The sequence below is a fragment of the Pinus tabuliformis genome, chromosome 8 (genome assembly GCF_031772625.1).
Source record: "Pinus tabuliformis cultivar Carrire ecotype Pingquan chromosome 8, CPIR1, whole genome shotgun sequence".
NCBI lineage: Eukaryota > Viridiplantae > Streptophyta > Pinopsida > Pinales > Pinaceae > Pinus > Pinus tabuliformis.
In genome coordinates this window covers 1,563,643,973-1,563,658,968 of record NC_142294.1, presented here as the reverse complement: position 1 = coordinate 1,563,658,968, position 14,996 = coordinate 1,563,643,973, and the positions used below count along the sequence as shown (strand labels likewise).

The 14,996-nt window shown below is 37.6% G+C and overlaps 1 protein-coding gene across 1 annotated transcript in view; it reads right to left on the bottom strand.

Annotated features, from left to right (window-relative positions):
- The window catches only part of LOC149241959 (cytochrome b-c1 complex subunit 9, mitochondrial-like), a 30,870-nt gene extending 18,100 nt beyond the window's left edge, over nucleotides 1-12,770 (bottom strand). The window contains exons 1-3 of the mRNA XM_089374089.1: nucleotides 12,532-12,770; nucleotides 12,234-12,358; nucleotides 11,946-11,993 (exon numbers count right to left, since the gene is read on the bottom strand). Coding sequence (XP_089230215.1) covers nucleotides 11,946-11,993; nucleotides 12,234-12,341 — 156 coding nt within the window. The 5' untranslated portion in view covers nucleotides 12,342-12,358; nucleotides 12,532-12,770. The remainder of the gene's footprint in view (nucleotides 1-11,945; nucleotides 11,994-12,233; nucleotides 12,359-12,531) is intronic.
- Between the last annotated feature and the right edge of the window lie 2,226 nt (nucleotides 12,771-14,996).

Genomic DNA, 14,996 nt, shown 5'->3' with positions numbered 1-14,996 from the left:
TCCTTGATGAAGCTTATGCAAGGATTGCTAATATTCAAAACAATGGTGATCGCTATGTATGTTGGCCACCTTGACCAATAGATATAGATGATGCTTCCACTTCTTAACAACGTGTGCCAACGTGTAGATCTCCTAGGATAGTTCAAACTTGCTCCAAAAACTCAAAATGGTAATCAATTGACTTACCTACTTGAATCAATATTGTTGCATCTATCTCCACTTTGAAGGGCTTATGCAAATTGCGTAATGCCATAACTACTGCTTGATTGTTATTACATTTCAGTTCTTTCAAAACCTTTCGCTAATTCTTTCCCCACTAAAAATTCTTTTCACTAGTTGTTATAGCATGTAGTGGTGCAACTACAGCTAAAAATAATGATATGAACTATCAAATGTATTGGATTGCTCCCACAAGGCCCATTACTTTAGTCATATTGGTAGGATCTTGCCACTTGATGATGGCTTCCATCTGCATAGGATCAATCTTGAGTTCTCCACGAATCACATACCCCAAGTATACTAGGGATTGTTGGAAAAACTCGGATTTCTTAAGGTTTGTCAAATTGATGAATATAAAGGATTTAATGCAAGTTTTTTTCACCATGTGGATTTCCTACTATAAAACATGTTTTACTAGTGTCCGTTATCTACATGTTCTTATGTTGTTTTTATAGACTTTGATTTGGATTTATATGCATACATTGATCCTCAAGGGAGCAAGCTCTAGGAACATGACAAAATGGGTCGAGGAAGGAAAAATGGAAAGTCTTGCTCATAAATTGTATCTTTGTCTAGGTCACGTTTGATTAAAAACTTCTAAAAGGACCTAAACCTCTGTATCTTGTGTTACTCTAGCCTAAGTTAAGATAAGAAGCACTTTCATGGCTCAATACATAGGAAGCTTGGGAGGATGTCAAGCCTTACTTGAGATAAAAAGGTGAAGTCTTTAGATTAGGCACATTTTTAATGATCACTCTCACTAGTGGCAGTCCCTTATGTTGCTTCAAAATGGTAAAGTGCTCAATGAGGGGCATCAACATGATTAAGGATATTTTTGACAAGCATGCCCAAGTTTAGGTACCTTGGTCGAATCTAAACACAATCTTATATGTCAAACCCAAATAGGATTTTTATCAAACACATCAAAGAGATAATTCCTTGTAACCTTATGTTTAATTTGGGACTAAAAGGCTCTAGTTGCTTGGTAGAAGATAGAATAAAGCAAAAGACTTTAGAAAATACAAACATGTTGATGGATGCAAATCTTGGATGGCTGATTAAACAAGTAGTGGAGACTTCAGTTTAAACAAAAGACTTGGCTGAGCAAAAGACTTTAGAAAATACAAACATGTTGATGGATGCAAATCTTGGATGGTTGATTAAACAAGTAGTGGAGACTTAAGTTTAAACAAAAGACTTGGCTCTTCTAGCTTCACAAAGTATGGAAGCCACTTGTGGAGACTATGAAGGTCTTTTTTACTTAGTCTTTGATTCTTGGAGCTTGGCTTTGGGCCAAAGGCTAGTCTCGTTGGGCCTACCACAACCCAAATGCTCTCTTTGTAGAAAAACTAAAAGTTTGAGGCATTTGTTTTGGTTTTAATCTTTCACTAAATCTTCTTGGGATTGCGTTTCTAAATTTTTTAACTATTACCTCTTGTATATATCTCTTGGAATGTTGTTGTATTAGGTAACGAACTCCTTTGGGCCATTGAGTTCAATGTAGCATGACAACTTCTTAAGATATAAGTCCTCCATCTTGCTTAGGAGAAAAGTAATGAAGCTTTATTTTAAAAAGAACAACTTGTTAAACTTTTTTCCTTAAATGACAACTCCCTGATATTTGCAAATCTTCACTCATAGATCATTATTCAAGTACAAAAAGTCTAAATAGACATGGGGTATTTACAATAACTATTAAAATAATGAGGGGCATGCCATGCACCTTCAACAAGGAACCACTTACTAATTCTTTGCCCCCTTAACATGCTCCAACTAATCTCAAAACTTTGAAGATAGGCCCACCATCAGGTTAGCTAGGTTTTTTGGGAGAGAAGAGAACAATGACATAAACAATTTGTCCCACACCAATGACAAACTAACATATTCCCCTTAATGGCTCTTTCCATCTCTTAACCTAATAATTCCCCTATGCTCAAGCAATGAAATGATGGATGGGAACCCATTGTCCCAGACCCTAAATTTGTTAACAATGATTTAGGGATGCCCCTCCTCACAATGTAAGAATGATTCTCGCCACTACTTAAGATCATAGTATTCAAAATCAGTCAGTTCGAACTGGAAACTGATCAAACTGGTCGGTTCATTAGCAAACTCCATTGGACCAATAGAAAAACCCAGTTAGACTGCCCTCCTCGTCGTTTTTTTGGTCAAATTGGGCATAAACTAGCCAGTTTATGACGGAACCAATCGGTTCACTACCAAGTCGGCCACAAACCCACTGAACACGGTTTTTGGGGCTTGTGAGGTGGTTTTGAGGGAAACTAAGGGTTGTTTCCCTCCAAAAACAACCCCTCCAAGCCAATAAAAGGAGGTCTCCCCTCTCATTTGCCTCACACATCTCATTTGGAGTTTTTGTGAGCTTCATTGGGAGCTTGGAGAGTGTTGAGTTTTTGTTGGAGTAGTCATCTTGGAGGCTTGGAGTTGGACTTGGAGCTAGTTTGGAGCTGTTAGTGGAGTTGGCATCTTCAAGAGGAGGCTAAGGGAGCTAGTTTGCATTTCCAGGTAAGGATTTTCACTTGAAAAAATCCATATTTCATTGTTGTCCATGTATTTAATTTTTTATGTGTTCTATGCTATCAAATTTCAAGTTCAACTGTTAGTTTTCAAGTCTTAAATTTTGTAGGCTAAATATGCCCCTTTTTTTCCCAAATTTATCTTAGGTTTTCCATTTTACTTAGCTACAATTTTTTTTAATTTGCAGATTTCTTTCATTTGCAAATTTCAAATATTTCTAGCCACCATGCCTCCAAAAGCCAAGGACATTACCTGTCCTCATTGTGATGTGATTGATGAAAAAATGATATGCAAATTTTGCAATAAATCTATTGGAGGGGGCGGGGGGAGCAAGTATTCTCAGGTTGAAACAAACACTTGGCTAGGATAAGAGGCCAAGTAAAGCCATGTGACGCACCAAAGGAAGTGATAGGTCCTGTTAGGGTAGAATACCTTGCCAAATTTGAGAAGTTTGAGGAGAATAAGGCGAGGAAAAAGGTTATCCATGAAGAAATTGCAAGGAAGAAGGAAATTTTAGAAGCCATGAAAGATGGCGGGTATGACGATTTTGAGATTCAAGACTCCTCTTTTATCCCTTCCACCAATGACCCCTTTCACTATGTTCCTCATGCTCTTGGGTCTTATAATCAAGGCCAACAATATAAAGGAAAAAAGAGAACGAACATCTAGAGTTATTTCTCAACCTTTGCCACGACTGCCTCTGCTAATCCTACTTCCTCCCAACCAAGTCTAACTCAACGTCAACCCACTTTGGATGACCATTGGAAAAAGCAATGCCAAGAATTTTCTTTTCAATACATTCCTAGATGGTGGTATGATGAAAATATCCCATTTAATGCTACCCGTTCATCTTATTATCAAGCTATGTGGGACTCTGTTATAGCTACATGAAAGGGCTTCAAAGACCCTAGTGTGCATGACTTGAGGGGAGCTCTTTTGCAAATAGAGATTTGTTCCATTGCTAAGTATTTGGCTGGGTATAGAGAGTCATGGGTCAAAACAGGTTGCTCCATCATGTCAGATGGATGGACCGATGGAAAGAACCGCACTATCATTAATTTCCTTGTTTCTTGCCCTCAGGGAACCGTGTTTTTTAGATCAGTTGATGCATCTGATAAGGTGAAGGATGCAAACCTTCTATTTGAGCTTTTAGATGAGATTATTCAAGCTATTGGGGAGGAGAATGATGTGTAGGTCATCACAGATAATGCCTCAAACTATGTTCTTGCTAGAAAGATGCTAGAGTCCAAATATAAGGCCATATTTTGGACTCCATGTGTTGCACATTGCATAGACCTTATGCTTGAGAACATAGGCAAAGTGGAGTGGGTAAAAAACACCATAGAGCATGCCAAGTGCATCACAAAATACATCTACAACCACTCATGGGTATTGAACTTAATGAGGAAAAATAGTGGGGGCAAAGAGCGTGTTAGGCCTGCAATTACAAGATTTGGAACTCACTTCCTTACGTTGCAATGTCTCAATTCTCAACAAAAAAACTTGCAAAAAACGTTTTCTTTTGATGAATGGACTTCATCTCGGTGGGCTTGTAGACAAGATGGCAAAGACACCAAAAAGAAAGTTTATGACAATAATTTTTGGAAAAAGTCTACAAAGATTGTGAAAATTACCGAGCCCCTCATTAAGGTGCTACGAATGGTGTATGGGGAAAAATGGCCATGGGCTACATCTATGAGGCTATGGATCAGGCAAAGGAGTAGATACGGGTAGCTTACAAGGATAAATGACCTAAATATGGGTGTGTTTGGGAGATCATTGATAACAGATGGAACAATCAACTCCATCGTCCAATAAATGCAACTGGGTATTTTTTGAACCCAAAGTATCATTATAAAGCTCCACTAGGAGATGTGCAAGTTGGGGAGTTTAGAGATGGTTGTATGATTGCTTGGAGCACATGGTCCCTAACCATTCCGACCAGTTGGAAATACATAAACAACTTACTCTTTTCAGTATGGCAACAGGTACCTTTGGCAAAAACATGGTAAAGATGGCAAGAGATGTGGATCAACCAGGTAAGCAATTCCAATTTGTTTTTCTTTTGAAGTTCAATTGTTTACAAATTTACAATTCAAACTATTTGTAAATACTTTTAAATAAGTAATAAAATGAACTAAGTTACTAATTAATGTATTTTTCTTTGCAGCACATTGGTGGCAGTCATTTGGCGGCCAATGTCCTCAATTACAAAAGTTTGCAGTTAGAACCCTCAACCAAACTTGCAGTGCTTCAGGTTGTGAGCGCAATTGCTCTGTTTTTTAGCGCATACACACAAAGAAGAGAAATTTTTTGGAACAAAACCGGTTAAATGATCTTGTCTTCGTGCAATACAAGCTTCGACTAAGGTGCAACCAATTGATGAACAAAAGACTTGATCTAGATCCCATTGTGTTGGACGATATTGACCCAACATCAAAATGGGTGGAGGAGACTGAAGAAGCTGAATTTGATCCTGATTTTGATATTGACATGGAGTTGGGGCGGTTGATCCCAATGCAGATCTAGTAACGCCATTGGAACCAGAACTAGTAGCCAAATCAAGCAAGGGCAAACAACCAATGGAAGGCACTAGTCATGCAGCTCAACCAACTCATGCTTCCATTAGGTCTAGTTCTATTGCTATTGGTGCTACTACTGAGGCTGCAAATGAGGTTGAGGCATCCTCAGACTCTGATTCAGATGATGTTTATGTAGCTCCTATCGATGATCTTGTGTCTCGTAGTGGTGATGAGTTTGATCGTGTTGATCATTGATATGTACCTGTAGACTTGTAGTCTTGTAGTAGGTCAATGGCCCCATAGCTTGTAGCATTGTTTTTGGACTTTTTAGGCCATTTAGAGCCTCATTGCTTATATATTTTGTCAATGATATATATTGCACTCGGTGCCATTTTGATATATTCACCTTTACATGGTATATAGATGAGCAAACTTTGCATATTTTGTCTCTATTGGTTTGGAATCATGGTTTTAAATCTTTAAAATAGTTTTTTCATTAAAAATTAATTATTTCATGTATTTTTTTTTTAAATCGCTTCATTGAGATCTGACCAATCCCACTTTGACCGATTCCAGTTTGAAATCCGGTTTATTAGATGGATCTATCCAGTCACCGATTCCGGTTTTGAATATATATATATGCTTGTTCCCATTGGTTTCTCGTGAGAGTAGAATCAAGAGTGTTTAAAGTTTAAACTAATTGTACATTCTAACCTCAACAAACTTTCCATTCTCAACAACTAATAACATGGGCCTTCAAGCTAGTGGAGAAGGAAGATAAAAGGGCAGCATCAGGGTTGACCAAAAAGCATAATCAACTTAAAACAAGACGAGGAAGACAAAGTGCAACATAAAGGTTGACTAAAATGTGAAAGTTAAAGCATAAGAGTTATAAAATAGCAGCAAGTGAAATTCAATTGCAATGTTGAATTTCTAATCATGATAATTACTTGTGATTGATATATATGTTTCCTTTTAGCATTTACTTTATTCAATTATGCCATCAAGCAATTATACATTCAAAAACATAGAGAAATTAAAGATCATAGACACTAGAGATTAGGCCAATGGCAAGGGAAAAACCCACAAGGGGAAAACCCAGCAATCCTTCCTTATAGAACCAATTCAATAAGAGACTTCAAAGTCATAGACAAACTGACCAATATAACCAACCTCCAAGTGCCAAGTCAACCCTCCAAGATCCAAGACAAAATATGCATCAATTTGGTCCACAAAAGATTTGCAGTGAGGTCTGTCACAAGCCACAAATTGCCTTCTTCCTCAGACCGTTACATCTGTCCCAGGCTCGCATTCCACAAAGATAATTCGAGTTTCCTCATAGACACTTTGCATCACATAGAGGTCTATCTCAAATCTTCGCCTTCCACAGAGATATATAGCCTCAGATAGACCTCGCATTTCAGAGATGTATATGCTTGTTCAAAGTGCCATTTTGGGAGGATATGTCTGGGTTATTTATAGCCTTCTAGTCATGTAAATGGGTGCCACATGAAGCTAAGTCGACTTTATTCTTGGAGGGCCAACTTGGCCTATTTGAGGAATAAAATTCATTTTTTCTTTCTTATAATAAAATCTTTTTGACTCCAGCATGAAGAACATGCTTAACAGATTATAATCAATGACAAACTATACATTATGAAGATTGAACGTAGTTACAATTTCAACACTCCCTCTTAACTAGGGAGGTATTCATAATGACTATCAGGATGTTCTTAGATTGACAATTCTATAAGGAAGGATCATCAAGATTAAGATAAGCATCATTATCAATATCGTCACTAGCATCATCCACATTGCCATAACTCAATCAGTGCCCTTGACGTATGGCAGATATGCATTGTTTGGTAAACAAGCTCACTCTAGCAAGAGATCAGAGCACGATGCCAAAACAAGCTCACTCTTGAAAGAGGTCAAAGCATGATACTGGGAGGCTATAGCCTCTAGGACCATTCTCTCTAATCCAGGTCAAATTGACACAAGGATAACATCCCTAATCAGGTCACCGTACAATGACACAGAGAGAATGATTGTCCTCTGCCAAACCATTGTCCTATATAGGTCAAAGTGACACACAGAATACAACCCTAATTAGGTCACTATACAATGACACATGAAAATGTCTATCAACCAGAACATTCTTCCTAATCATACCTATGTACTTGACACAAGGATAACCTCCCTAATCAGGTCAAAGTACATGACACAGCAAGAATGTCGTCCATGATGTTATCTAATCTTTCAAACCATTTTCCCTAATTTCGGTCAATGTACTTGACACAGGGATAATCTTCCTAACTTCGCTCAAAGTACAAGACACAAGGAGAAACCATATCCATGAGTAATCATCACTCTCTCTCAATTAGAGATGCAATCCATAAGCCTAAGCTTGTTCCGGAAATACACAAACTTCCCTCTAGAAAGATGCTTCAACAGCATATTGGCTATCTGCACATCTCAAGCTTTACTACTCCCTTCTGCACCATGTCTTTCATTATGGTCGACATCTACACTTGATCAAAGCCTGCATGTAGCCTTTGAAGCTATATTGCTTCTCAACTTGCCAATTCAGCTACAATATACTCAGCCTCCGCCATACAGTTTCATGATCATCCAAGAAATTATAACTAAGCCCAAACAGAAGCAATATCTTCTTCACAGTCGTTCCCTCTAACACATGAGTCCTTCTTTTGTCAGAGACAAATCATATAGGATCATTCTTGATCCATTCAACCAAACCCAAATTACAAACTCTTCTTCAATCTTAAGACTTCTTTTCATATTCTTCAAAAAATTGAGACAAACGTCTTCTCATGATCCTCTCCCTCTTTCTGGGAGAACCTTCTCAAATCTTGCTCCCATGTTATCATGTGTTGCATACTAGATGTGTTGCATGAGAGAATACTTATCTTTTGAGAGTGCCAGCTCCCTCATGATTTTAGACCTCTTGCATTATTCTTGCAACTTCATCATCCTCGTCCTCAGCATGATGTTATACCTTCTAGGGTTTTTATCTTCAATAGAAACGTGCAATCCTAGGGTTTTGTCCACAAACCCTAAGCCTTTCTTGATCCAACCCTTGTTAGGGTTAACAATCTATGGTTTTCTTTCAAAACCCTTTTTGCTAGGGTTTCACAGACCCTAGATATTCCTATATCAAAAAACCCTAGATACATATGTTCAAATCCAATTTAGCAAGATATCAAATAAGATGTCCTCATTAAGAGAGACATATGACAGATTCAACATGATCCGGTCCATCAAACCAAGAGTTTTTGCTTCAACAAGTTTTGTAACTCAACCTTTAGCCTTGAGGAGGAACTTGGCCTCAAGTTAAAGACTTGTTCTTCTTAAGAGGAGTACAACCTCTTTTTCACTGATAGATAGTAGCAATAGATGCACCCCTTTTATCATGCCTCTAAAATAGACACCTCGGCATCAAATCAATTCCATGAAGTTTCCTTCAAATTTGTAGTCAACCAATCTCCTTAATTTCCTTACATGTTAAACTTCAGATCTCGTTGTAACTCGAGATTTTGGCCTTCTGGTCCTCAAAGGAGCACACATAGAAACAAGGTGAAAATATCAAATCCATGAGAATAATAAGAAATACATACCAGATCGGAGGATCTTCAAATCTCTTTGAGTAGCTTCCATTATTAGGTCAGCTCTTTTTGATGACGTGTCACATTCTATTATATATGGAATTGAGATCATCGTTGGATCAAAAACATCCCATCCCTGTAATGAGATCAATCTTCAGACACTGATTTGGTTTGGAGATGTCTTAAATAGAGATCAGACTTTTGAATATGTTATATTCTTCAACCTAGGACTTATACCTTAGATGGAGGAGGTTTCTTCTCAATCATAAATTCTAAGATTGAGAATTGGTTGAGACAACTTTTGAATACTAGAAGAGGACTCAAGCTTTTCAACCCACTAAAACTAGATTTTGACCTTCCTCATTCTTGAAAACCTGATGATAAATTCCTTTGATTTTCCATAGACAATCTTTGTCGTTGGGACTGCATAAACAACTTACTGAAACATAACTTGCATGGAGTAGGTATAAGACCTTGATTTGAAGGATCAACTCATTCTTGATGGCCTTCAATTACAACACCTTGAGGAGCAATCTGATTCCTTTGATGATTTCGGTCTTAAGTCTTAAAGAGGGATTTGTCTTTTTCTTTACTTAGGTTTGAGATGCAATCTCAGACTCTCCTTTACAAGAACTTTGATCATTGAAGAATGGACACTGGAGATGCTAACTTGTCAATTTGGTTGCTTTGATCACCTTCCTGAGGCTCTGGGACATCTAAACAGGCCTTTCAATTTTTCAAATTTCTGAGGTATCCCTTCTAGGGCCTTTAGACTCTCAATCTTTTAAGAATGATTTCTATGGATCGAACTACAATTTCTTATAGAACAGACGCTCTTCCTCCAGTAATTAGCTTTGAACTTTTTCAACATTTTGGCACAAAGGTTATACATAACTTTTGGAAAACAAAGATATTTTCCACAGAATATCTCGCCCTCCAGAAGCTTATGCCTTCCAGCAATATATATATGGAGGACTGAGACAGATATTAGATGACTTCACCCTTCATGAGATGTGGAACTAAATTGAGATGACTTCCAACTTTTAGGTTGCTTTTTCACCATCAACTCTAATCCCATGTTGAAATTCAATTGCAAAGTTGAATTTCTAATCATGATAATTACTTGTGACTAATATATACATTTCCTTTTAGCGTTTACTTTATTCAGTTATGTCATCAAGCAATTATACATTCAAAAACATAAAGAAAGTAAAGGTCATAGTACACAAGAGACAATAGACACTAGAGATTAAGTCAGTGGCAAGGGGAAAACCCAACAATCCTTCCTTAGAGAATCAATTTAACAAGAAAAATCAAAGTCATAGACATACTGACCAGTATAACCAACCTCCAAGTGCCAAGTCCACCCTCCAAGATCCAAGACAAAATATGCGTCAACATGGTCCAAAAAAGATCTGTACTGAGGTCTGTCACAAGCCACAAATCACCTTCTGCCTTAAACCATTACATTTGTCACAGGCTGGCATTCCACAAAGATAATTCAAGTTTCCTCAGAGAGACTTCGCATCATAAAGAGATTTACCTCAAATCTTCGCCTTCCACATAGTTATGAAAAGCTATGGTTGGTTGTCCCGTAGGTTGGTTGAAAGGATGTGAGCGGGAAAGGGCAGGAGTGAAAGTTGCATTAGAAATTGAAGTTGCCCGAGTGAAAGCAACTAGAGCACAGGCATAGCCAGCAGGGGTGGGCAAGATACAGAGATCAAGCTACACTCAAAAAAAGATACACAGAGCAACTGCACATCGATACACAAGGGCTAGGGCTAAGCACTACTACTGATAAAGTTATCAACACCAAGCTAGCTACGGTAGTAGGCTTAGATCGCTGCTAAGGTATAAGGCTGGGCAAGCTTATGAGGTAACAGGGTTATTCAAAGATGTATATGCTTGTTCAAAGTGCCATTTTGGGGGATATGTTTGGGCTTATAGCCTTCTAGTCATGTGAACGGGTGCCACATGAAGCTGAGCCAACTTATCTTCTTGGACTGTCGACTTGGCCTACTTGAGGGGCAAAATTCATTTTTTCTTTCTTATAATAAAATATTTTTGGCTCCAACATTAAAAACATGTCAAACAAATTATAATCAATGACAAACTATACATTATGGAGACAGAACCTAGTTACAATTTCAACAGATAAAAGGGTAGCATCAAGGTTGACCAAAAAGTGTAATCAACTTAAAACCTCTGTTTTTAAACTAGGTCGATTCAACTCGTCAAAACCCCCTTTCGGTCTGACTAGGCCCTTAAGTCAGTTCGGGGACCGGTTCGGTACCGAACTAGTCCGACTTGAATCAGAGCTCAGATTGGGTATTGGAGATTCAACCGGTAGAGTTTGGCCTTGACAAGGATATTGATCTTGATGTTGATATGGACTTGGATGCATTAGGGACTAATCAATTAGATGCAGATCCACTAGTACCAGCCCCAAGTCCTCCAACTACAGGCACTTCCTCCCTGTCTAACTCTGATTCAAAGTCTGAGCCAAGTGATGTTGCCATGTCTAGCAGTGGTGATCACTGATGATCGATCATTGATCATGTTGATCAATGAGATAGTATTATGTATTAGTGACTTGTAGTCTTGCAGTTGTATTGTTTTGTTGTAGAGGCCATTTAGAGCCTCCTTGGTTATGTGTTTTTGTTCTAATCTCCATATAATACATATATTGGATAGTGCATTTGGGTGCCATTTTGATATAAGAGATATATTCATGAGCATATTTTGATCATATGTTGTCTTCTTTCTATTACTCTAATGCTTTGAGTTTAGAAACATGAATGAAAATCTTAAAAATATGTTTTTTTTGGGTTAAAATTAAATATTTGATATACTTTTTATAAAGACCGAATGATTGGAATCATCTCGTCCGAGTCGGAGTTGACCCTCAGCCGGTTCCGAATCCGAGTCTGAGTTTTAAAACATTGCTTAAAACAAGACAAGGAAGATAAAACGCAGCATACAATTTGACCAAAATGTGAAAGTTAAAGCACAAGATTTATAAAATAACTGCAAGTGAATAAGCTACCCCGATATTGTTGTATTCCCATATTCTGTTCACTCCATAGTCGACCATCTGCAACCCAAAATATAAGAGGCATCTTAGCCCACGATGCATAATACAGCTCATCAATACAATCTTATGTTCAACTCCTAAAAAAATGCAAAGACTGAAAAGCTTGATTCAGAAATCACTAGTAGACAACAAAACGAAAATAAGGTATAAAATGAAAATAACCAAAAGCAGAACCCATCTAATGCATAGGTCGTATTATTTTAGGTGAAATCAGAACCCTCTATGAGACTAAATCATTACCCGTTCTCCAAAGAAAGCGCCGGCGACAATGAAAGTCACGTAGACAGAATTCCTTTTCATAAGAAGGCGATAAGCCCCCTCCAACAGGCCGCCGCTTGTCTTGGCCATTAGATCCACTATCAGATCTGTGAAAGAAAATTATCAGAACCCTCGCCAATATGTAGAAAATAACTTTAAGATAATGCTAGATCAAAAATAAATCGTCTATGTTCCTGTGGCTACTTTCGGACTAGATATCTTTCCATATGTACAACAATAATATAAATCAACACGAGGCAGGTGACGGCAAGTGATGAACCGGAGGAGAAGAAGCAATGCGTGTGGAAAAGAGGGCAATCCAAGTGCCCTCCGTCGTCTATATTGAGATGTTATTTGAAACTTTAGGGTAATAGTTGCAGAGATGTGGGCGTGTTCTTAATAGTCCACGCGAATAGAATGTTTGATTTTTCATTGATGTGAAGTTTCTCGGTTCTTTCTCTCAGGTTCGGGAACAAAGTGGTCCAAAAGGGCAAGGATTCGATCACATGATGTGTGGATGATATGAGATATCTTTTTTTCGCCCTTTTTCTTTAAAAGGAATGCAATGCTATCACCACATTGATAAATTATTATATCTAAAACATTTGAATGAACCAATCAAATTAGCAGTAAAGCTCCTTATATCGGTGTGTTTTAAGTTTTAAGTTTTAATGTTAAAGATTTAACCAAGTTTATATATATATATTTTATTTTATAAATTAGTTTAGATTGTGTAGAAGAAAGTTTTTCTCATTAATCATATTGTTAAGATTTGTTTTACATTATGGATCACAAAAGTTTTAGATCTAATATAGTTTAGATTTTATTAATTTTAGATTTATTAAGTGTCTAGAAGGATTAAATTTGTTAAGTTGTAAATTATTTTTGCAGTGAAAAGAGATTTGATCCCTCTTGGCTATTGGTAGATCCAAATTTAAGATGGATCTAGGCTCTTATTTAAATTTGGCATCTATAAGTATTCTAATTTTAAATTTTATTAAAACCTTTATTTAATCTCTATGGAATATCCATGAAATATTTTTAGTATTGATAAGCCATGGTATTGTAATAAACCCTATTTAGAAGTTAATAATGTCCATGGTAAAAGTGGGGGTCAACATCCATGGTTAAGAATCTTATTATATTGTAAATTTATTGTAAGTATTAAGTTTTTATTTGCTTATTAATTAGACGGGTTGGTAGTAATGTAAAATGTAGGTGAATGGAAGAAGGAGCAGCACCATGAAGGGATGAAACATGGTTTGAACCGTAGGAAAGATATTGGCTATGAACCAGGAAGTCATCATCTTGAGCGAAGAATGAAGGGTGTTTGGCTTCATGGTGTATCAAGAGTTGGGTTTTAGGGTTGGTCATGAAGTCTCAAAAAAAAAACTTTGTTCTTGATACTGGGCGGCCCACAATGACATAGAACCGACTACATGCAGGTGATTCCCTCCCTTCATTTCACATATATTTGTGGGTTTTTTCAATGCTCTCTCAAGTAAATGTGCCCCCCCCCATATGGTAATTTTTCTCATGCGGTTAATTTGTGGGGTTTTACTTCCACATACCCACCCTTCTCTAGGGATTATTTTCTAGGGTTTCAGAAGTTGTTTTTGGTGGGTTTTCCGGATCTAAGCTTCCCTTATTTTTCAAGCAATTGTGGGGTTTTGTCAAGATTGGTCCCCTCTGTTGCAAGTGTTTTTCCAACGGTTTCGAGTTTGATCTTTGGGGTTCCTCTATCGGGTGTAAATTTTTCTACTGTTGAGGTAGGTTTATCACAAGTCTTAGCAATTCATGAGGGTTTTGTGTCGAGGGCTAATAATGGATTTAGAGAGGTAAAGATTAGGGTGGAGACAAAAGTACCTCGCCTACATTCCTTGATTGGTCGTGATTTTGCACCTAGAAGAAAGAAGAATCAAGTTTTGAAAAGTGAAAAAACTTTGGCTGCTTACAAACTTTGTTTAGGAGATGATGTGGAGATGGCTCATGCAGTGGAATATGTGGAGAAATCCTTGGTTGGAAGGACCAGCGGCCATAAATTTTGTCTAAAGACCCTTAAGCAGTGGAGGAATGAAAATATCAACCCATTGGTTTAAGATGTGTCAAGAATCTTTCTCCTTGCCAAGGGTTCGATACAGATAACTTCAAATCTCATGAGGAGGCAGGAAAGATTTCCAAAGAGGTATGGGCCATTGATTCCACTCCTTTAATATTCAAGCCTTGGTCTTCATTATTTGATGCTAGCAGAGAGAGGCTAGATGTGGTTTCGATATGGGTTCACTTTCCAGGTTTGTCATCACATATGTGGAATAGACAAAGATTTGAAAATTTGGGGAATAGTTTGGGTCGGTTTTTTGATGCGGATTTCTCTTTCAAAGAGACCAAATATTTTCCTACTGGCTCATGTACTTGTGAACTTGGATCTTCGAGAAAACCTACATGAGACCATGAATATTGGAAAGAGTATAGATCTAATTCAAATGTTGGATTATGAAGGTCTTTTGTTTAGGTGCAAGAGGTGCCATAAATACGACCATTCAATATTCAATTGTTGTCTTCCTTTCAAAAAACCCTCAGCTTCTGATGAAGGAATTAAGTATCAACGAATAACAGTAGGGGCTTGGGTTGCTAATGCAAGTTTCTAAAGGAAGGTTTGGGTTGGGGGTGAGCCTCAGTGTCGACTGGATTCGTTGTGTCATGCTCCATGGTGGACACTCTGAAGGATACTTTGGTGGATGCTCT